Source organism: Symphalangus syndactylus, chromosome 22 (assembly GCF_028878055.3).
Source record: "Symphalangus syndactylus isolate Jambi chromosome 22, NHGRI_mSymSyn1-v2.1_pri, whole genome shotgun sequence".
Taxonomy (NCBI): Eukaryota; Metazoa; Chordata; class Mammalia; order Primates; family Hylobatidae; genus Symphalangus; species Symphalangus syndactylus.
This window is the reverse complement of record NC_072444.2, coordinates 26,224,900-26,246,455: the sequence shown is the minus strand read 5'-3', so window position 1 is coordinate 26,246,455 and position 21,556 is coordinate 26,224,900. Positions and strand designations below refer to the sequence as shown.

The following is a 21,556-nucleotide window of genomic DNA, read 5'->3' as shown; positions in this document are numbered from 1 at the left end:
TATAATTATATTCATATATAATTTATATATGCAATTCTATATTATATGTAAATATATTTAATATATATTTGGAAAATACATATAAAAGGAATGAACTATTTATGTCTATATGATGATTGTGATTCATGGTTTTTGCATCCTAAGAAGCCTTTGTCTACCCCAAGGTTGAACAGACTTTCTCCTATATTGTCTTCTACAAAGTTTTATAGTGTTAGTTTTTTGGAGACAACATCTCACTCTGTTGCCCAGACTATATTTATTATATATTTATATATATTATACACAAATATATATAACTTTACATGTATATATACACACATATATACACATATATATATATACAGAGAGAGAGAGAGAGAGATCATTCTCTTTCATTACTGAGTTGTATTCCAGAGATCAGTGGGCTTTCTTTTTCTTTTTTTTTTTTTTTTTTTGAGACAGAGTCTCACTCTTGTTGCCCAGGCTGGAGTGCAATGGCACGATCTCGGCTCACTGTAACCTCTGCCTCCTGGGTGGGTTCAAGTGATTCTCCTGCCTCAGCCTCCCGAGTAGCTGGGATTATAGACATGCGCTACCACGCCCGGATAATTTTGTATTTTTAGTAGAGACGAGGTTTCTCCATGTTGGTCAGGCTGGTCTCGAACTCCTGAACTCCTGACCTCAGATGATCCGTCTGCCTTGGCCTCCCAAAGTGCTGGGATTACAGGCACGAGCCACCGCCTGGACTTTTTCTTTAAATGGGTATATTTTAGACTTTGTGAGCCACATGTGTCTCTGTCACATGTTTTCCTTCTCACCTTTTTCTCTTCTCCCTCCATCCTCTCTTCTTTCTCCTCCTTCTTCCTCTTCCTGTTCTTCTTCTCCCTTTCCCATGACCACAATTCTTTAAAAATTTAATAACCAGGCTGGGTGCAGTGGCTCACGCCTGTAATCCCAGCACTTTGGGATGTGAGGTGGGTGGATCACTTGAGGTCAGGAGTTTGAGGCCAGCCTGGCCAACGTGGTGAAACCCCGTCTCTACTAAAAATATAAAAATTAGCTGGGCGTGGTGGCATGCCTGTAGTCCCAGCTGCTTGGGAGGCTGAGGCAGGAGAATCACTTGAACCCAGGAGGTGGAGGTTGCAGTGAGCTGAGATTGCGCCACTGCACTCCAGCCTGGGTGACAGAGCGAGACTCTGTTCCCCTGCCAAAATAAAAAAAAAAAAATTAATAACCATTCTTAGCTCATGGCTATATAAAAATAGGCTAAAGTAGGACTGGCCAACTGGCTATAGTGCTAAATTCTGTTGCTCCATGTACCGCAATTTCTTTATCTGTTGACCAGTTGGTAGTCATCTGGCTCACTCCCAGTTTGGGGCTATTATGAGTAATGCTGCTGTGAACGTTCATGTATAAATCTTTATGTGCACTTATACTTTCATTTCCTAGGAGTGGAATGGCTTAGTCACATGTTAGGTACATGTTTAACTGTAAAATAAACTGTCAAACTATTTCCCAAAATGGTTGTAGCATTTGTGTTCTCATCAGCAATATGTAAGAGTTTCAGTTGCTCCATATCTTTGTCAACACCCGATAGTCTCATTTTTGAGTTTAGCCATTCAAATGTGTATGTAATAGAACCTTATTGTATAGTACTTTTAATTTGGATTTCCCTAATGGCTGATGACATCCAGCATATTTTCATGTACTTATTGGCCATTCATATATCTTTTGTAAAGAGTCTCTTCCAATCTTATGCCCATTTTAAAAGCCACTTTGTCTTTTTATTATTATTGAATTGTCAGAGCTCTTTATATATTCTAGTTACAAGTCCTTTGTCAGATATATGCTTGGCAGATATTTTCTCCCAGCCTACGGCTTGTCTCTTCGTTTTCTTGACAGTGCCTTTTGAAAAGCAAAAGCTTTAAATTTTGATGGTGTGCATTTGATCAGTTTTTTCCTTTTTGGTTCATGCTTCTTATATCTTAAGATGTTTTTGTTTACCCCAAGGTTGCAAATATTTTCTTCTATGCTTTCTGATTTCTTACAGAAGTTTTATAGTTTTCGCTTTCTTGTTTAGGTGTGACCCATTTTGAGTTAATTTTTGTCTATGGTATAAGGTGAGAGTCAAGGTTCATTTTTTTTTCCTATGGATATCCAGTTGTTCAGCATGGCTGTTGCAAAAATTATCCTTTCCCCATAGAGCTACCTTGGCCTCTTTATCAAAAATCAGTTGACCATGTAAGCATGGGTCTATTTCTGGACTCTTCTGAATTCTTAACAGCTTAATTAGAGCTCATATTTTTTAATCTATGGAGAGGGGATATAGATATGCCTCTTGGTGTCCTTCCTGCCTAAAGATGACACTGCTAATAGCATTGCAGCCCATGAAAAGTGGAAAAGATTGTCTTTCATGGGATGTACGTGTAAATACAGGCTTTGCATTTTCCAACACGACTACTGTTGGGCTACTGTGGTGCCTTTTGCCATCCAGGCTGCCAGGTCCTTCTGTTCAGAGCAGAAACGATCTGTTTCTGTTGCTGCTCTCCGGGCCTGTCTTTCTGCCCACTGCCAGCCACCCACAGTCATGTGCTTCAGGGCCTACCCCGCCCCCAAGCCCTTCTCAGCCCAGCCAGGTCCCTGTCTCTCCACACTTGTGCTCTCCACCTCTGTGCTGTAGCAAGCACTGATTTGGTGGGCTGGCTTTATTCCAGGACCTTACTGGGAGTGAGCCTGTCTTGTCATTTAATTTTCAGGGTGGCTTCTGAGCGAAGCTGATGGGCTGATGTGAGAAGCTAGAGACACTGCTGTATGGAGGCATGGCTCCAACCCTGATGAGCCTGGAGGCGACCTCAATGGGCTGGCCCCGTTTCTGCCACTGCCTTGCCCATGCTTGGGCTGCCAGCCTCCCCAAGGACGTGATAGTTCTCTCCCTCTTGTCAGCCAGCACATCACTGGAGTGCCAGTTGTCTCGGCAGGATGGTTCCGTGACAGCTCTCAGCTCTGTGTTGCCGATGAACCTTTACTGGATTGCAGAATTTCCATGGTGTGGATCAGTCTGTGACTTGCTCAACAAGGTTTCAGGCTTAACATTGCCGTGTTGTATGCACAAGTCCCAGTCCTGTGTATGTGTTCTTAGTTGATGGTGTTTGTTCTCACCTGTTAGGTGAGAATTTGGTTGGTGGAGGTATAAAGAAACAGAGTCATGTTGGTTTTGTTGGTGTTCACTGACTAGTTAGGAGCTGTGGGGATGCACCTCTCCTGCCCCCACTCTCTACCATGGTTTTACCCGAACTGGAGCCTTTGCACAGGCTGACCTCCATGGAGCCGGGCAGAGCTTAAGCTAGTTCGTGGAGTCCTTGGAAGGCTGGGTTTTGAAGAGCTCCATGCCCTTTGCTGTATAGCAGTTTGTCCCCTGACCTCATTGCAGCCCACAGTGCCACAGCATAGAGGCAGTCCAGGACGGCCCAGGTGTGCAGGATGAGGATTGCCGCCACAGATGCCCGTCTCTTCAGCCTTCACAGAGATGCCAGGGCTTTGGTACTGGTGAGGAACCCCTGCCACGCAGCCAGGGCGCCGGTCCTTAGACAGCCGAGCTCTGAGTGAGAGTGAAGATATCTCCTGTTCTTGGATTCTTTGGGGCTCACAAAGCCCTGCCCCCTTCAGTCAGTGCTTGATAAGAGAAAAATGTCCTTGGAACCCCCCTGGCTGGTGGTGGCACGAGGGTTTCTGACCCCAGGCTTGTTGCCCACTTGCTACCTTGTCTGCCTTGTCTGCATGGCAGGCCGGTCCCTGCTTCTAGAGTGGAGACTCGAAGCATTTAAAAAGCCCACTCATTCTCTTCCTTTTCTTCCCAGCTAGAGAAGAGTGACTGCCCCATCTCCTGCCCTTATCTTTATACCTCCGGACATTCGGGGAGCCTGGTGGCAGGGAGGTATGCTCCCAGGCACCCTGCTCTCAGTTCCCTTGCAGGGTCTGCACCAGACTTGGAAAAAATAGGCCCCAGGGTAGGGAGGGGCAGGACTCGAGGTGGTCGTGGCTGGGAGTTTGAGCTAGTGTGGACCATGCTGATGTTTTTGCAGTAGCCTGGTCTGTTACCCTCTGGGAGCCACACAGCGGGTAGGAGTCATCTCTATCCGAGTTTTTCTCTTTTTTCATTTTGCCACAAGACAGAATTGTATCAGACATCTCCAAAACGAGTAAAATGGCATTTCAGCTTCTTGTCTTTATAGACTCTCTGAACTTTAGGAAAGATCATTCTGGTCCCTTTTCATTAATAATGAAAACCAGGGGGCAATAAAATGTTCTTAACGTGAGCATGGCAGGAACGAGGAGCGGTGAGGGGTGAAGGGTGAGGCTTCAGGGACCACAGGTGTTTCTTGGGGCTGGAAGAGCTCAGAACTCTGGAAAGTGAGGTAGCTGTTGGAGGGTCCTGGTCCTCAACCCACACAGCCAGTGTCTGCTCAGCCTTGACAGCCCAGAGGGCCCCAGAGAAGGCTGTCCTCCTCATGGCGGGATGTTTGCGGGCGAGCAGAGGAATCCAGCAAACTCCAGGTACTGGTCAAGCTTTCAGCCCAGTCACGCTGCTTTCTTGCAAGAAGCTTCGTGGTGTCTGAGAAATCAGTGGTGAATATGGTATTCGGGCCATGGGCCCCATTCTGCACCTGTTCTGCCTGAGGATTTTGGCTGCAGGGAGGGATCTTCCGGGTATGGATGGAGGCCCTCCTGAGCAGGGACTCTGAGGGAGCGGGGTGGCCAGGTTGCTCTGTCTTCACTTTTTCCTCCTGAAAATGGACTTGCACTACGTGTCAGGTTTTGTATCTGGAGCGCCAAGCAGAGCTGGCTAGAAGAGGGGAGACAGAAGAGACACCTGACCGGGACTCCCAAGTGCCTGTCTCCCTGGGGTCAAGGTGAAAGATCCGTCTGCCTCAGTGGGCTTAGAGCTCCCTGTGTAACGAGAGGTGATTCGTGTCGGGTGGGGGTGTCCACCATCAGCGAAGTAGCACTGTCCCCTTCCCATGGCAGTTTCTTAGACACCGAGTGTCACTGCACAGCCTGGGAAGGGAGTGGGGAAGTCCTTTCTAACCATAACACAAACCCCAGAACCCATAAAAGAATAGATTGATAAATTTGTATAAAAACCTCTGCATGCGACGAAGCACCATTAGCAGAGTCACAAGAAAAATAAACCAGAGAAGATGTTTGCGATGCAGATCACAGACAACGGGCTAATATCCCTGCTATATAAAAAGTCTCTCTAAAGTGACAAGGGAAAAGAAATCAAGTAGAAAAGTGGAGAGCATACAGTACACCGAAAAGGAAATGCTGATGAAAACATGCTCAATCCTCACTCAAAATGAGATCAATGCAAATTAGAACTAGAGTGAACTTCTGCTTTCCTGCTGTGGTATTGGCAGGAATCTCTGTGTTTGAATCGTGCATCGTGTGGGCGCAGCCGTGGGGAAGCAGGCATTGCACAGGGGCTCAGGGTGAATTATCGGCCCCATGGAGGCAGCGTGGCAGTATTTCTCAAAACTGCAAATGCACATGCCCTGGGACCAGCCTCTGGGAGTTCTGAGGCTCACGGGGTGCGTGTCCCCGTGTGGGAGATGGCATGTGTGCACGTTGTTGATGGCAGCGTGGTGTGCAGTAGTAGAAAGTTGGAAATGAGCTGGATGCCCATTGGAGGGCAGGTGAAGTGGAATATCCTGCAGCTGTAGAAAACAAGACTGAGAGATGGGGAAACGTGAAGGAAGAGAAGACATCCTGTGCCGCCTTAGATGTGCAGACAAACTCACTGGAAGGATAAATGTAAGACTACTAATGGCTGTTGGTGGTGGGGAAGCCTTTTTTCACAGAGAGAGAGAAGCCTTTTTTCACAGCCTTTTCTCTTCTGCCCTGTGCTATTTGATGAGTCAACTGTGTGCGTGCTACCTGTTCAAAAAGTGTAAAACAGAAATGGGAGTTGAGGACTGAGGGAGAGGCCATATGTTGATTACAGTTTTGGGACCCAGATTCCAGGGCTAGGACCCACCAGGGAGTCTCGCATGGAATCCGCAGGCAGGGAGGGAGTTTGGTGGCCAAGGAGCGACTCCAGGCCCCTCCAGCCTTGTCGTCTCTGCCCCCTGAGAGTGCCATTCAGCAGCCCTGGGGGAGGGGGTGTCTCCTTGCCCACTTGGAGGTCTTTGCGACTTGGATCCCCCTGGTCGGGCTGCGGGCCAGCAGCCCCTTCCCCCTCATGCCATATCCTGCCCTGAGCTGAAAGAAAGAATGGGCCTTCTCCTCCCCTCTGGTCATAAAACGCCAGGACATGGAAGGTACCTCTGAAAACTTACAGGCACAGGTGAGAACTGAGGGCAGAAGTCTCTCAAGCAGCAAGTCCTTCAGCTTCACTCGGCCGTGTTGTGACGCTCCTTCCCAGAGTTCAGAACGCTGCTGATTTTCCCTCTCCCCCTTTCTCCCAGATGAGCAGCACACCATGGGGGCGCCTTCCGGATAGCTCTCCACTGGTGCCGTGATCGCCTTCGCCACTGGTCTGTGTCCCACCCACACCCCTCCTGATGACAGATCCTTTGGGGAGGCAGAGCACCCGCCACGTGGCCTGGAGATGGCAGCTCCAGAAGGGTGTTCGCAGTGGAGACGGAGCTCTCCCGCGTGCCTCGGAGGATCAGATGAGGTTGTGGACATGGGAGCACTTTGTGAACGTGCCTCGAAGGATCAGATGAGGTTGTGGACATGGGAGCACTTTGTGAACTGGACATGGGAAAGAGTGAAGGTGGAAACTCTCCCCAAGTCAACTAGAATTGCATTCAGGAGGGGACTTTGCTATGTGCCGTTCTAAAGAGAATTGGGGCCGGGCGCGGTGCTGCGCGCCTGTAGTCCATCTGCTTGGGAGGCTGAGGTGAGAGGATTCCTTGAGTCCAGGAGTTCCGGGCTGCGGGGCACTGTGCTAATGGGGGTTCTGCACTAAGTTCTGCATCAATATGGTGACCTCCTGGAGCAGGGGACCACGAGGTCGCCTAAGGAGGTCAGAAATGGAGCCGGTCAAAACTCCCATTCTGATCAGCAGTGGGACATGCCTGTGAATCGCCACTGCACTCCAGCCTGGGCAACATAACAAGAGCCCATCTCTAAAAAGATTACTTAATTAATACAGGTAAAGAGAAGAGAACGGGGCCAGGTGCTCTTCCATGAAGACTGGCTGCCCTTCACAGCAGCAGTAGCGTGTTCTCCTGAGACATCGCCCCACTCCCTTCTTGCCCTCTGTGCTGGTCCCAGTCCCTCTCCACCTCGTGAACCCTTACAGCGGGCTCGCCCCAGCTCTTCTGCCTTTGCGGCCCCCACTTCTGACCACCCTCAGAGCCACCCAGTGCTGCTCTCCAGGGTCATGGCACTCCCTGATTCACATCCTCCAGTGACTCCCATTGCTTATGAAAGAATATTCGGCTTCCTTGACCACACAGTCCACCTGGCGCCACCTGTCCACCTCTTTCCTGCCCCGCCCCAGCCTCCACTGTACCTGCAGCTTCCTTGGCTCCTCTCCGTTCTCCCCAGCATCCTGCTCTTGGGGGTCCTCTGGGCCAGAGCAACTCTCCTCTTTAGTCAGGCCCAGGGTGCTCACCTGGTCCACACCCACCTACCGTCGTCTCTCCTTTGTGCTTGCTCCCCTCCAGCCCCCAAGGGCCTCAGGGCTCCTCCAAGGCCCTGCTGACCCGAGCCCCTCTCCTGCCACACCCATCCCTTTTGATAGGTGTTCTCACTCTCTGAAGCCTTGCTCAGTCATTTGGAGACTTGTGTTTTCTCTCCGCTGGCTCTAAGCAAGAGCAAGGCTGGGAGGTCTAGTTTACCACAGCCCACCCCCGCACCCCCACCCAGCGTACCACGGTCCCCTCTTTACTTCGCTGAGGCCCCGCTTGGTTCTGTTGTGGCCCCCAGCTTATCGCCAGCTATAGTAGGGCATATGTGGGTGTATTTATGCTCCCCCAAATGTACTCCTGTTACCCTCTCTGGATCTTTTGTTCCTGAGATAGAGACCATGCTGTTGGTCTTCAGATCACCTCCGCCACCTGACTGCTCACTCGGGTCTCAGCTCACTGCTAGATACCTCTACTCACAGCCTGCAGTCAGGGTTGCGTGACTGGCATCCCTTGTGTCCCAGTTGAGGCAGTGGGAACAGGAGGGGTGGAGCCAAGCTGCTGTTGTGATGATCATGTGCTGCCTTCCTGCGGTGGAGTGTTCCACTTGCCCATCGTTGGAGGCAAGGAGACTGTGCCACTGAGGCACGTGTGCCGGCCCCAACCTGGGGAAGGACGCCATGTGCGTCTTCTAACCCTCCTCCTCTTCCCGCCTGTAGATCCCACAGGCTCCCGATGGCGAGATTACGGCGCCCTGGCCATCATCATGGCAGGCATCGCATTTGGCTTTCACCAGCTCTACAAGGTGAGTCACCCCCAGTGGCTGCAGATGCTGTGCCCCTGCTGCCCTGTGGCATTCAGCACCCTTTCACTGGCTCCCCTGCATGGAGGCACTGCCGTGCTCTGCCCTGGAGCGTGTTGGCAGCGAGAGGCTGTGGTAGAAGTCGGGGTTCACGGCTGGATCCAGGCCCTGCCCTGCTGCGGGGCTTGGCAGGCTCTGCCCACCTTTTCTCCAGTGCTTAGCATGTACCACCCAGATCTCCACTTGCAGGGGCATTGTGAGGTCTGTCCCTTGCCAGCCCATGTCAGGCACTTAGAGTAGTGCCTGCACAGGGAAGCCGTATGAGCAGTTTTGAGACACAGAATAACATAATGGTGAAGAACATAGACGCTGGGCCAGCTGCTTTGCTGAGCCCTGGCTCTGCCCCTCAGGAGCTGGGTGATCACAGGCTCTGGTCTGTAAAATGGGGATAACAGTCCCCATTTCACAAGGTTGTCGTGAAGTCCCAAAGAGTCAGTCTCCCTTTTAGAGGGCTCAGAGCCATGCCCGGCACATGGAAGTGCTTTATACACCATTGTTCTGCCATAGCATGTAAGAGCGGCAGTGAGAACCTCAGTGTCGTCAGATGTATGGGAGCTGTTCTTTTTGCTCTGTCTGTTGTGCTGGCATCTACAGAAATCTAGGATTTCCCAGCCTTCTCAAGTCAACTCTCAGGATCCCAGGCTCATTGCTTGCAACAGAACTGCAGGCATGAAGTGAACATTGACTCCCCTGTGAAGGCCCAACTTGGACGTGAAGCAAATGAGTCTAGTTTCTAGAAAATGCAGGGCCAGGGTAGGTGCCCAGTCCAGATCTTGGGATCCTGTAGAGAAGCTTCTTTTCTTTCGAGGCTGCCAGCTCCTCCACCCCTGATTGGTGATTTTTTTTTTTTTTTTTGAGATGGAGTCTCGCTCTGTCACCCAGGCTGGAGTGCAGTGGCATGATCTCGGCTCACTGCAACCTCCGTCTCCTGAGTTCAAGCAATTCTCCTGTCTCAGCTTCCTGAGTAGCTGGGATTATAGGTGTGCCGGTGCATGCCTGGCTAATTTTTGTATTTTTAGTAGAGACAGGGTTTCACTGTGTTGGCCAGGCCAGTCTCGAACTCCTGACCTCAGGTGATCCGCCCACCTCGGCCTCCCAAAGTGCCAGGATTACAGGCGTGAGCCACCGTGCTCGGCTGGTGATTTTCTTTTTTAAACAACCTGAATGAGCACTCAGACTCGCCATGGTCATTCTTAGCACATGAAGCATGTTCAGCCGTGGTACTCTGGATTCTTCATTTTTGATGTAGTACAAAAGCTAATGACAGTTATAGCAGAATATAATTTTTTAAGTGTAGCATGTATTCCTGGAGCTGGACATTTCCATGTTAGAAATTGAGAAATAAGGGCTGGGCGCGGTGGCTCACACCTGTAATCCCAGCACTTTGGGAGGCTGAGGCTGAGGATCCTGACTTGATCCCGAGGTCAGGAGATCAAGACCATCCTGGCTAACACGGTGAAACCCCCGACTCTGCCAAAAATACAAAAAATTAGCCTGGCATGATGGCGGGCACCTGCAGTCCCAGCTACTGGGGAGGCTGAGGCAGGAGAATGGGGTGAACCTGGGAGGCGGGGTAAGCCAAGCCTGCAGTAAGCCAAGATCAGGCTACTGCACTCTAGCCTGGGTGACAGAGCAAGACTCCGTCTCAAAAAAAAAAAAAAAAGAAAAAGAAAAAGAAATCAAGAAACAAAACATCCTGGGTTGGCCCAGTCGCCGTGGCTCACATCTCTAATCCTAGTACTTTGGGAGGCCAGGGCAGGCAGATTGCTTGAGCCCAGAAGTTTGAGATTAGCCTGGCCAACATGGTGAAACTCTGTCTCTACCAAAAAAAAAAAAAAATAAATAAATAAATAAGCTGGGCATGGTGGTGTGAGCCTGTAGTCCCAGCTATACTCGGGAGGCTGAGGTGGGAGGATCACTTGGGCTTGGGAGGTGGAGGTTGCAGTGAGCTGAGATCACTCTACTGCGCTCCAGCCTGGGCAACAGAAGGAGACCCTGTCTCAATTTAAAAAACAAAATAAGCCAGGCACAGTGGCTCACGCCTATCATCCCAGGACTTTGGGAGGCTGAGGTGGGCGGATCACTTGAGGTCAGGAGTTTGAGACCAGCCTGGCCAACAAGGTGAAACCCTGTCTCTACTGAAAATACAAAAATTAGCTGGGTGTCATGGCATGCACCTGCAATCCTAGCTACTCGGGAGGCTGAGGCAGGAGAATCACTTGAACCTGGGAGGCGTAGGTTGCAGTGAGCCTGCAGTGAGCTGAGATTGTGCCACTGCACTCCAGCCTGGGTGAAAGAGCGAGACTCTGTCTCAAATAAATAAATAAATAAATAAACAGAACAGAACAAAAACACCTCTTGGGACCTGGTACTTCTCCCTCTGAACTGGTGCCCCCTTCAAATCACTGTATACAAGCACCAAGAAGAATGTGACACGAATGCAGAGTCCTCAGATGAATGCCTCGGCTGTAATGAGCAGTAGGCACTGTCACATGGCCACCCATGGAGGGCCTGTGGCCTGACGGGAGCGGGAGGGCAGCTCGGCAGCCCACCTTAGTGTGGGCACTCACACGGAGCTGCCACCTGTAGTTTCTACGAAGCTCTGGGCTCTCCGCTCTGCTTTAAAAAAGAAAAGAAACGTTGCAATATCAGTCACAATGGTAACAAGAGAATTTCTAAAGCATCTGCTCAGTTTCTCGAAATTAAAAAAAAAAAAGAAATGGTAAGAAGCCCTCGACTTGCTTTATAAGCATGTGAAGACTTCGGCTAGGGCAGCGTGTCTGCTCCTGCCCTTAGGACTTCTGATCTCAGAAATGGGGTTTAGTTGGTTACACACACATATATGAATTCTTTTTTTTTTTTTTTTTGAGACAGAGTCTAACTCTGTCACCTGGGCTGGAGTGCAGTGGCATGATCTCAGCTCACTGCAGCCTCCGCCTCCCGGGTTCAAGCGATTATCTAGCCGCAGCCTCCCGAGGAGCTGGGATTACAGGCATGCGCCACCACACTCAGCTAATCTTTTTTTTTTTTTTTTTTTTTTGAGACGGAGTCTCGCTCTGTCACCCAGGCTGGAGTGCAGTGGCGCGATCTTCGCTCACTGCAAGCTCCGCCTCCTGGGTTCACGCCATTCTCCTGCCTCAGCCTCTCCGAGTAGCTGGGACTACAGGCGCCCGCCACTACGCCCAACTAATTTTTTGTATTTCTAGTAGAGACGGGGTTTCACCGTGGTCTCGATCTCCTGACCTCGTGATCCGCCCGCCTCGGCCTCCCAAAGTGCTGGGATTACAAGCGTGAGCCACCGCGCCCGGCTCAGCTAATCATAATATTTTTAGTAGAGACGGAGTTTCAATGTGTTGGCCAGGCTGGTCTCGAACTCCTGACCTCATGATCTGCCCACCTCAGCCTCCCAAAGTGCTGGGATTACAAGCTTGAGCCACCGCACCCAGCTGAGAATTCTTTACCTTTCATGCTGAGGACATTTCATTCTGAAGCGTAAGGCTACCTTTGATGAATTTTGGCTCAGTTGTGGGTAATAGCTCACACTGTGGTTGAAAAGCACTTTGCAAAATAGAAAATGCGTCTATACATGTGCTGCTGAAGAATGATCTTCACTTAGGAGTCACTCTGGAAATGAGTTCCCACAAACCCTTTGCGAGAGAGCTTCTTTTCCTTCCCTGGTACAGAAACCGTAATAGAGAAGTTTCCATCCTCTTTCCTATCTGGGCCCAGATAGATTAAGACCCAAAGTTATCCCTGGGCAGCTCCTGCCAGGCCTGTGCTGTACTGCCTCTGGCAGCGCCCACTGAAGTGGGTGGCAGGTCTCACTTTCCTCACCTGGGGGACTTTGTCTCCATGTCCCTAGTGGCTGGACGTCAGTGCACATATTCCTACACGCAGCTGTCCCCGCAGGCCCCACCACCCACCTCCACCCCTCCACACCCTCACCTCCAAGGCAACCAAGAGCACCAGTTGCCAGCCCTGCCCTGCCTGCCTCCTTCCTGAACGGCCCCCTCGGGCGTCCCTGGTTCTAGGCCCCTGTGAGGGGTGGCCCTGCCGCATCCACTTTCTTTTTCCCCAGAGCCAGTTTCTTCTGGTCCTGCGCCTTCCTCTCCCTTCTGCCCTGTGTTTCATTCTCGGGAACTCGACTTGTTTTGACTCTTACATGAAGGAAGTTTGTTCTGAGGATTCGGGCTTCATTTAGAAAAAGACTGAGGTGACCTCTTCCAGCAGCCTCAGAACGCGCATGTTATCCCCTGGCGAGGGAACCAAGGGTCCCAGAAATGTGTTGTTGATTTTCCTTTAGTTTCCCCAGTGATGTTTTGTTTATTAATTTTACTCGTTTGTTTCTGAATAGGTGATCCACTCACAGGTTCAAAATGTTCACGATTCAGGAGAATATGCTGGGAAGAGCTGCCCCGCCTCCCTTGCCGCCTGGAGGCCCCAGCATTATCTGTTGCTTGTGTGTCCATCCACATTTATATCTTACAACTTTGTCAGTAGAGTTTATAACTTTGTGTTACAGAAATAGTGTAGCATCACTAAGAAAAGTAAATAAAGGAACCGAAAAGTTCCCATCACAGCAGATCCAGCTGACTCTCCCTGTCCACGTTCCTTCCTGGTCCTTGTCCTTATTCAGGCAGAATTTTTACGTGGTTGTAATCGCAGTCTCATAACTTTTTCAAATATCTTGTTCATTTATGGTGTTTGCTTAGGGTTTCCAAAACCCGGGATGACAGGGAGAAAGTTGGGCGGCAGAATTTGAGAGATTGTTGGAGGATAACCCCGGGCCCATATGCATTCCTCACCCTGTCCCACTTCTTGCAGAAATACCTGCTCCCTCTCATCCTGGGCGGCCGAGAGGACAGAAAGCAGCTGGAGAGGATGGAGGCCGGTCTCTCTGAGCTGAGTGGCAGTGTGGCCCAGACAGGTAAAGATTAATGACTCCATCAAGTCACCCCTCACGGCCTTCTCCAAGCAGCCCCTTCTCTGCCCCTCCCCTCTCCCTCCGTTTCCACTCTATGTGGTGACTTCATTTATCTGCTCTGAGAATCTGTTCACATTTGCAAATGAAGCCGCCGTCATTTCGGTTTAATTTGAAATTGCTTGTTTACTGTCGGCGCGGCCTCAATTAATTATGTTTTTACGGAAAGGCTCCCAACCTCAGAATATTAATAAGGGGAATAAAATGACAGCCTTTCTAAGGGCTGTAAAGTTCATTTTTAATTTCTGCTTCTATGAGGTTTTCAGGGGGGTTTTCAGTGATTTTCCCCCTTCCCTCTAAGACTCGACTGTGGGGTCAAGAGAGTCTGTAATTACTGTGGCTCCCGGGACCCCAGCCACCTCCCCTGTTATCGACTCGACAGGGCTCGCGTTCATTACCTGGTGCCCCAGCGATAGCCCAGATTAGCTGGGACCTGTCGCGCCAGAGGTAGCTTCTCTTCTTACAAACTTATTTACTAGACGGCAGCTCTGAATCTAAAAACCGGAGCGAGGCCAACGAGAGAGCCACCTGTCCCAGGCAGGAGTCTGTGTCCCTCTGGGGCACGTTTGTGAAGCTCGCAGAAACCCTCTCAGAAACCCTCTGACACGTCCATCCTGCTGGCGTTCGCTCCTGCGAGGCTGGCATTGGTGGCAACAAGGTCCCGAGGGGTCACAGGACACCGGGGAGTTGAGCAGGCAGCCTGGGTCAGGTGGGGAGGGCGGGAAGGAGCAGTGGGAAACAGGACGTGCGGCTTGAGCCACTCCTGGATGTGAATGTGGCGGGGACCTGAGATGCATCTCTCCCAGCATTGGAGACTCCAGGAGTTTCACAAGGACACTGAGGCCCAGGAGATGAAGGACGCAGGCGCCAGAGAAGCCGGGAGAGCTCAGCAAATCATAGCCAGCTCTAATTAGAGGGGAGAGGTTCTGGACGGATATACTGTTGGCCATGGCCAACTACACAATGGAAAGATAAAGTAGAAATACTAGAGGTTAGACACAGCGCAGGCAGATCACCCAGAGTGCAGATAAATCACATGCATTGCGGGGGCTGGGGGTGTCTGCAGATCAATTAGATGGAGCGGGAACATGGGCAGCTCCTAGGGGTGCGGACCGAGTGAGGGGAACATCTGTGCCTGTGAATTTACCAGCGCCGTGACTGCTTTCTCCTCGCAGTGACTCAGTTACAGACGACCCTCGCCTCCGTCCAGGAGCTGCTGATTCAGCAGCAGCAGAAGATCCAGGAGCTTGCCCACGAGCTGGCCGCTGCCAAGGTACCTGTCTCTGCTGCTCAGGGCCCTCCAGGCCCAGGTCTGTCCCATGTGCACTTCACTCTTGTCCCTTGGGCCAGGCTTGCCACCTTCGGGAGCTGGACTTTGCCCCAGTCTCACGGTGGTTACACAGCCACGGCCGATGCTGCCCTTTCTCTCCTTGTAGAGACAGGAGGCCGTTGCTGGGCAGTCAGTGTGACGTTTAACTGTGGAGGCCGTCCTTTCTCTCTCTGTGTCACCTCCCAGCAGGAGGAAGGAAAAGCTACCCTCTGCCTGTGGAGATCTCATGGCAGCCACATCCCCGCAGCTCTGGAGGCTTTCTGTGTAGACATGGGACGGCCTCTACCTATAAGTTAGGTTGTAGGTCACAGCATGGCCAGGAGGGGTTCTGGAACAGACAGAGGAGAAGCGAGTCACAGTCAGTTCACCCGCACCAGCCCCATCCACACCGCAGTGCAGCGAGCAGGTTCTCTAGACTCAGGTTCCACGGGTTCTGGCAACCCTAGGGAGCCAGAACCAACTCCCAAGGCAGTGTCCTTGCTTCACTGCCCAAATGTGAAGAAATCTTGGCGTGGCAGCTTCCAGGATCAGGCTGAATCCTGGCCCTGCCACTTGTTAGCTGTATGACCACACGCAAGTTACTTAACCTCTCTGAGTCTTATTCTCCTCATCTGTAAAATGGAGCCATAACGGCACCTAATTCCTGGGGCTCTTCATGGGTTCCAGAGGGTGCCTGGCTCCAGCCAGCTCGCAGGATTGCAGGCCTGGGTTCTGTGGGTGGGTAACGGGTCATCCCTGAGGCAGCATCAGACAGACCAGGCCCAGGAGACAGTGGCCTGGTGGCTCCAGAACACCCACTGGCTCCTCTCTCTGTCCCTTGCCCCACAGCTCTGTGGCCGGCAGACACTGCTCCTTGTCTGCCCCCACCACCTGGGCTCTGTAGAGTCCCATCCCGAGTTGCTTACCCAGGGAAAGCCACTCCTAGTGTACGAGTTGGCTTGAGCCAGCACTCAGATCTTTTGCATTTGCAAAAACCACGAAAATGACAATCTTTCCATTTTCCATGGAGTCTGGGGTGTCTCTTGTGAAGAGGGTCCCGGGAATCTCCCCCCTGGACATACAAACCACACACAGAGGTGCCACCTGCCCTTCCTCCTGGGATGGCTGTGGGTACTGGTGACCACCTCCAGCCACTGCAATGCATGTTCTCCGCGGGTGGCCGGTCCCTAAAGCAGCAGGAAGCCCAGCGACGGCCCCGCCTGCCCTCCTGGGTCAGGTCATCTTTTGGATCTGTTCTCTGCCTGTGGCCAGAAGCCATTTCGGAAATTGGAAAACTGTTTTCAGGCCTTATGCCTGAGATTAAGACCACATGTTGTGTTTAAGAAGCAGTGGGGACCCGAGATGTGCTTGGTGGTAGATGGGTTGGGCCCCTCAGAGTCCCTCGAGCTGGCTGTGCTGCCACTGTCCCTGGCCCACCCCAGCCTTCTCTCCCGAGCTGCATAGGGCCACTGGCTTGGCATCTAAACTCGTATGTGTGAGGACTTCGGTTACCCCATAAACCAAAGACCCAGAGCTGTGTTTTCTCAGCTGTAATGTAAGTTTTTATATCTGGCTTCCAAACTCCTACTGGAGCACTGTAAAAAATTAAAAAGAAGAGCTTTAAGTAATTAAAAAACCTACATAAAACTGAAGGCTATGAGTTTTCTACAACTGTTTTTTAAAGAGACTGGCTAAAAAGCCCCAGATGTCAGATTTTATTTCTAAATCCTGGCATCTGGCACCATATGCGTTTGGAAATCTGAGTCCTTTGTAGGCCAGTGAGTGGAAATTGTGCCCTTGTTAATGGGCTGCTGTAGCTTTCAAGGTCTCAGAGAAGCCAGAACAGTGGCTCCTGGGTCCTCCCTGTCTGGTGGTCTGGAGTAGGAACCCTGAGGGGCTGTGTCTGAGGGTGGTGGGTGACACACACTCACTCTCAGACTGCCCAGGTTTTCCTTCCTGAGACCTACAGGCCCTCTGAAGGACTTCTCCCTGCTAAGGTGTGCCAGCTGGGCTGCTTGCTGGGGTGAGCCCACAGCAGCCCCCAACCCCACGTCAGGGGCCAGGCCTCTGTAAACCAGCCCAGCAGCCCACAGCACACTGGTAGGGAACAGCCAGGGAACGTCCCCTCTGCCCACCTCGGGGGAGCAGTATCAGGAAAGCTGGCAATATTCATCTGTGCACTTAAAGACGGCCTGGGGTGGCCTTCAGCCTGGGCGAGGTAGACCTCATACGGAGGCCTCATGTGGCGTTGTCCTCTGTGCACATGCCACAAGCAGGTGGCCACCAGCAGCTCCCATTTGGGGACCTCTGGTTTGGCTGTCCTCTTCCCCGTCTATGCCAGCAAGATTTTCCAGAAGTAAGATGTAGTTCTGTGAAGTTTATTTGGAAAACAGTGTTACCTTCAAAGGGGAAAGGTGTGCATGGAAGGATGGGGTTGGCAGAGATGGTGGCTGTTTCCTCTTTCCACCCCAGGCCATCCTAAATCCCAGACATCATCACACTTCATACCGCACCCGCACGCCTCCGCATGTCTCTAAAAGATGCCCACGATACCATTATGTCACCTAAAAACACGTAATGATTCCTTACGTCATCAGGTGTCTAAACAGAGCCGTGGGAATGTTTAAGGATGTTGTCATCCAGAGACATGGCAGGCAGTGGGCAGTGGCAGAACCTTCCCCCGGGTTCCCCAGAACAGACCCAGAAGGCCCCACCTGCTGCCCCCACCCAGGTCCTCCTGCAGCCGCAGGCCCCGCCCGTGCCGCAAGGTGCCCGCCCTGAGCCTTCCTGTGCTCTGCTTTCAGGCCACCACATCCACCAACTGGATCCTGGAGTCCCAGAATATCAACGAACTCAAGTCTGAAATTAACTCCTTGAAAGGGCTTCTTTTAAATCGGTAGGAGGGAGGAATGGGGACCCTGTTCAGGTCGGGCCTGGAAAGGAGGACTGGGAGCTCCGGGGCATGGGAGGGGCATGACCCCCACCCCCACCCCCAAGGACCCCATCTGTGTGGGCGACTCAGGCACTGAGTCTGGGGCCTTTTGAGCTTCTCTTTTCATTCCCCAGTTGACCCCCTCTCCACTCCAGAGGTGACGGTCTGTGGCACACAAGTTTTGAAATACAGTTCCCAGGCCTGTGAAGACCTGGTCAGGGACAGCTTGAGCCAAAAAGCAGGGCCCTTGGAGCAGAGGAGAACTTCCTGGTTTGGCTCCTCCTTCCTGAGCCCCAGGTGACCACTCAGCGACAGCCTTGTCCCACGGAAAGCCCCTGCGGGAGGGTCTTTGTGTTTTGTACTTGGAAGGGTTCCACGACTGAAGACGTGGGCAGAAGCAGGCCCTGCCCCCCCAGCTTCTTGGTTGTCCCCCTGTTGCCCCTCTGTAGTGACAGCACATTGTCATCAATGCAGCCTCAGAGGTAGGGTGACCAACTTGTCCTGCTTTGCCTGGGACTGTCCTGGTTTTATTTATTTTTATTTTTGAGATGGAGTCGTGCTCTGTTGCCCAGGCTGCAGTGCAGTGGCACGATCTTGGCTCACTGCAATCTCTGCCTCCCGGGTCCACGCCATTCTCCTGTCTCATCCTCCCGAGTAGCTGGGATTACAGGCGCCCGCCTAATTACAGTAGGCGGCTCACTGCAATCTCTGCCTCCCGGGTCCACGCCATTATCCTGCCTCATCCTCCCGCCTCATCCTCCCGAGTAGCTGGGATTACAGCGCCCGGCTAATTTTTGTATTTTTTAGTAGAGGTGGGATTTTGCTATGTTGGCCAGGCTGGTCTTAAACTCCCGACCTCAGGTCATCTGCCCATGGCCTCCCAGAGTGCTGGGATTGTAGGTGTGAGCCACTGTGCCTGGACTGTTCTGGTTTTTTAAAACTGAAAGTCCGATGTCCAGGAGCCACTCTGTCCTGGGAGCCGCAACTGTGGGCCGTCCTCCTGGGCTGATGCCCTAGTGGGCCTTGCATGGGGTGTCCTTGTTTCCCTGCTGGTCTGGGTTTGGTGGGAGCTGGGTGAGTGGGAGGGTGCAGGTGGGCTCTTCACTAGGGTCCGGGATGGGGTGCAGAGGGGTCTTGCGGCTCCAGCCAGAAGACCCCATTTTCCAAGCCACCCAACTTCCTGGTTCTCCCTGAGGAAAAGAACATGTCCTGGAAAGAGGTGTGGCCCTGGCAGAGGCCAGAGCATTGTCATTAGGAGACGGCCTCTATTTTCCCTAACCGAGACCAGTGCCTTGGAGGCTGGGGATGGAGGCCAGGCCGTTGGGTGACCGTGGGGCCCAGAAAACTGCACACGGAATTTCTTGTTAGCGTTTAGGATGCTGGTGAATAAAGCAGGCCGTGGTATGTGCCCCACTCAAGTGGCGTCTGAGGTGGGAGAGTTGTGTCTAAGGCCCCTGCTGGGGGACAGCCCTGTGGGCAGGGCTTTGTCCTCTTGGCTCAGGCAGAGATGGGCCTGCCTGTTGGAGAGCTCTGTCTCTGAGCCGTTGCCAAGTGGACCTGACCTCCCAGGTCCCTCCTGGAATTGGCTTTGGTTTGGGCTGGCTGCTGGCCCAGGAAGGGAGTACGGCGCAGAAGGGAGAGCTGCCTCTTCCCCGTTGAAAGTGTTGAGCTCAGAAGTTTTCTAGCAAAGGGCATCACCACCGCCCTTTTGGTTCTGATGTGTCTGACCCCCTGCCAGTGGCCAGGGCTCCCTGCCTCCACCTTTTGCTCAGGCCATAGACAAATTAGGACTGTGGCTCAGGTGTCTGGAGTCCCCATTCATAGCCCTTTTGGGCTCCTCCCCACCCTGTCCCTCTCCTGGCCACTGGAGTGGAGGCAGGGCCGGTGCTGAGGATCAGGAGGAAGCAGGCTTCCGCATGGCAGGCAGGCCCCACTTGGCTTCCAGCAGCTGCCCAGGCAGATGGGCCTCTCCCAGGGCGGGGGTCCTGGGGGGACCCTGGGCTGTCTGTGGGGGCACAGGACATGCTTGGCATCTATCTCAGCTATAGGATCTTTGCTCCTGAAAGGAGGGGAGGAAGGGCTCCATCCTGTCCCTTGCCCAGTGGCCCTGGGGGAGCAGCTCACCATCGCCGAGCCCTTTCGGGTCAGGGAAGGCGTGGCCCTTCAAGAGTGGGAGTCCTGAATGCCGCCACCAACCTCCTCCCCTGCTTCTCCCGCCAGGAGGCAGTTCCCTCCATCCCCGTCAGCCCCGAAGATCCCCTCGTGGCAGATCCCGGTCAAGTCACCGTCACCCTCCAGCCCCGCGGCCGTGAACCACCACAGCAGCAGCGACATCTCACCTGTCAGCAATGAGTCCACGTCGTCCTCGCCTGGGAAGGAGGGCCACAGCCCCGAGGGCTCCACGGTCACCTACCACCTGCTGGGCCCCCAGGAGGAAGGCGAGGGGGTGGTGGATGTCAAGGGCCAGGTGCGGATGGAGGTGCAAGGCGAGGAGGAGAAGAGGGAGGACAAGGAGGACGAGGAGGACGAGGAGGATGACGATGTGAGCCATGTGGACGAGGAGGACTGCCTGGGGGTGCAGAGGGAGGACCGCCGGGGCGGGGATGGGCAGATAAACGAGCAGGTGGAGAAGCTGCGGCGGCCCGAGGGCGCCAGCAATGAGAGTGAGCGGGACTAGGGCTGCACCTGCTGCCTCCAGCCTGAGGATGGCATCCAGCGTGCCCGTGCGTGGACACACCCTGCCTCTCTCTCTGGCCCTGGGAGGGCAGCTTGGAGCCCAGGTAGGGGGCAGAGCTGTCCTCAGCTGCACTGTGGCCTGGTGGGAGCGTGGGGAGTCACACTTCTGTCCCCCTGCCCTCCTCTCGCCTGGCCGCCAGCCCCAGCCCCAGGCCCAGCAGCCTTTGGCTTTGATCTCAAGTCAGGCTGAAGGCAGCAAAGCCTCGGGGCCCAAGCCCCTCCCCAGCCCCCTCTCCCGGACAGACGCCTTGCCCAGGGTGTGTTTGCCGAGTGTCTTGACTACCGTGGCACCACGCATGGCCAGAGCTAGTGTCCCTACTGCCTCCCGACTCCTCAGTGGAGGAGGAGCTGCGGTCCCTCTGGTGTCTGCCGTTCCCCTCCCTCCCTGGGCCCGACCCTGGACCCCTCAGGTGCCTGTCCCCAGCCCCCACTCGTGCCCCGTCGTCCTCCCAGACAAATGAAACCACGCTGCGCTTCCGATGCCCCCGCTTGCCGTGTAATGGTTCAGCTAATCCCATGGCGAGATGGGGCTCACTCCGGAGGAGGAGCCAGGCATCAGGGCCTTCCTGACCAACAGCCAGCTCTGTCCTTCCCCCCAGGAAACACATGTTCATTTGTGTGATCATGTATAGACCTCAGAATGGAAGATAGGACTGTATATAATTGTAATAAATACCAGTTGCCACTATTTAATTTCTGCCTGTGGCTCCCTGTCTGCTCATGGTACCCTGGGCCCGGGGGGTCGTCTCAGCGCAGCCTCCAGCTGGTGAAGTGTGGGTGAGGGCCCATGGGCAGCTTCTGCCGCTGCTCAGCCAGAAGCAGACGCCTTTTTCAGGTCCGGTGGCTGCTGGAGGGCGACACTTTGTTGACTGCAGGAGGATCAGGGACCTCGTGTGACTGTATATAGACCTCATGTGGAGTGAGGAGCTCTCCTTCCTTAAATGGACGAATGCTTCCCGGGGAGGGGAGTGTGGCGTCCTCTCTGACTCCCGGTCTCCCCCGGCTCTCGCCCTCCCAGTCTCCCTTTCGCCTTCACAGAGCATTTGGCTAAAACCAGAAGAGCAGAGCCATGGGCTCCTTGAGGGGCGCTCCTGTTCCCTGAAGCCCCCAAGCGTCGGGACCA

At 53.1% G+C, this 21,556-nt stretch overlaps 1 protein-coding gene across 4 annotated transcripts in view; it reads left to right on the top strand.

Annotated features, from left to right (window-relative positions):
• The window catches only part of PEX14 (peroxisomal biogenesis factor 14), a 162,104-nt gene extending 140,978 nt beyond the window's left edge, over window positions 1–21,126 (top strand). For all 4 annotated transcript variants that reach the window (XM_055261879.2, XM_055261880.2, XM_055261881.2 and 1 more), the window contains 5 exons: window positions 8,333–8,418; window positions 13,300–13,402; window positions 14,632–14,729; window positions 17,570–17,661; window positions 19,918–21,126. In XM_055261879.2, coding sequence (XP_055117854.1) covers window positions 8,333–8,418; window positions 13,300–13,402; window positions 14,632–14,729; window positions 17,570–17,661; window positions 19,918–20,374 — 836 coding nt within the window. In that variant the 3' untranslated portion in view covers window positions 20,375–21,126. The remainder of the gene's footprint in view (window positions 1–8,332; window positions 8,419–13,299; window positions 13,403–14,631; window positions 14,730–17,569; window positions 17,662–19,917) is intronic.
• Window positions 21,127–21,556: the final 430 nt, after the last annotated feature.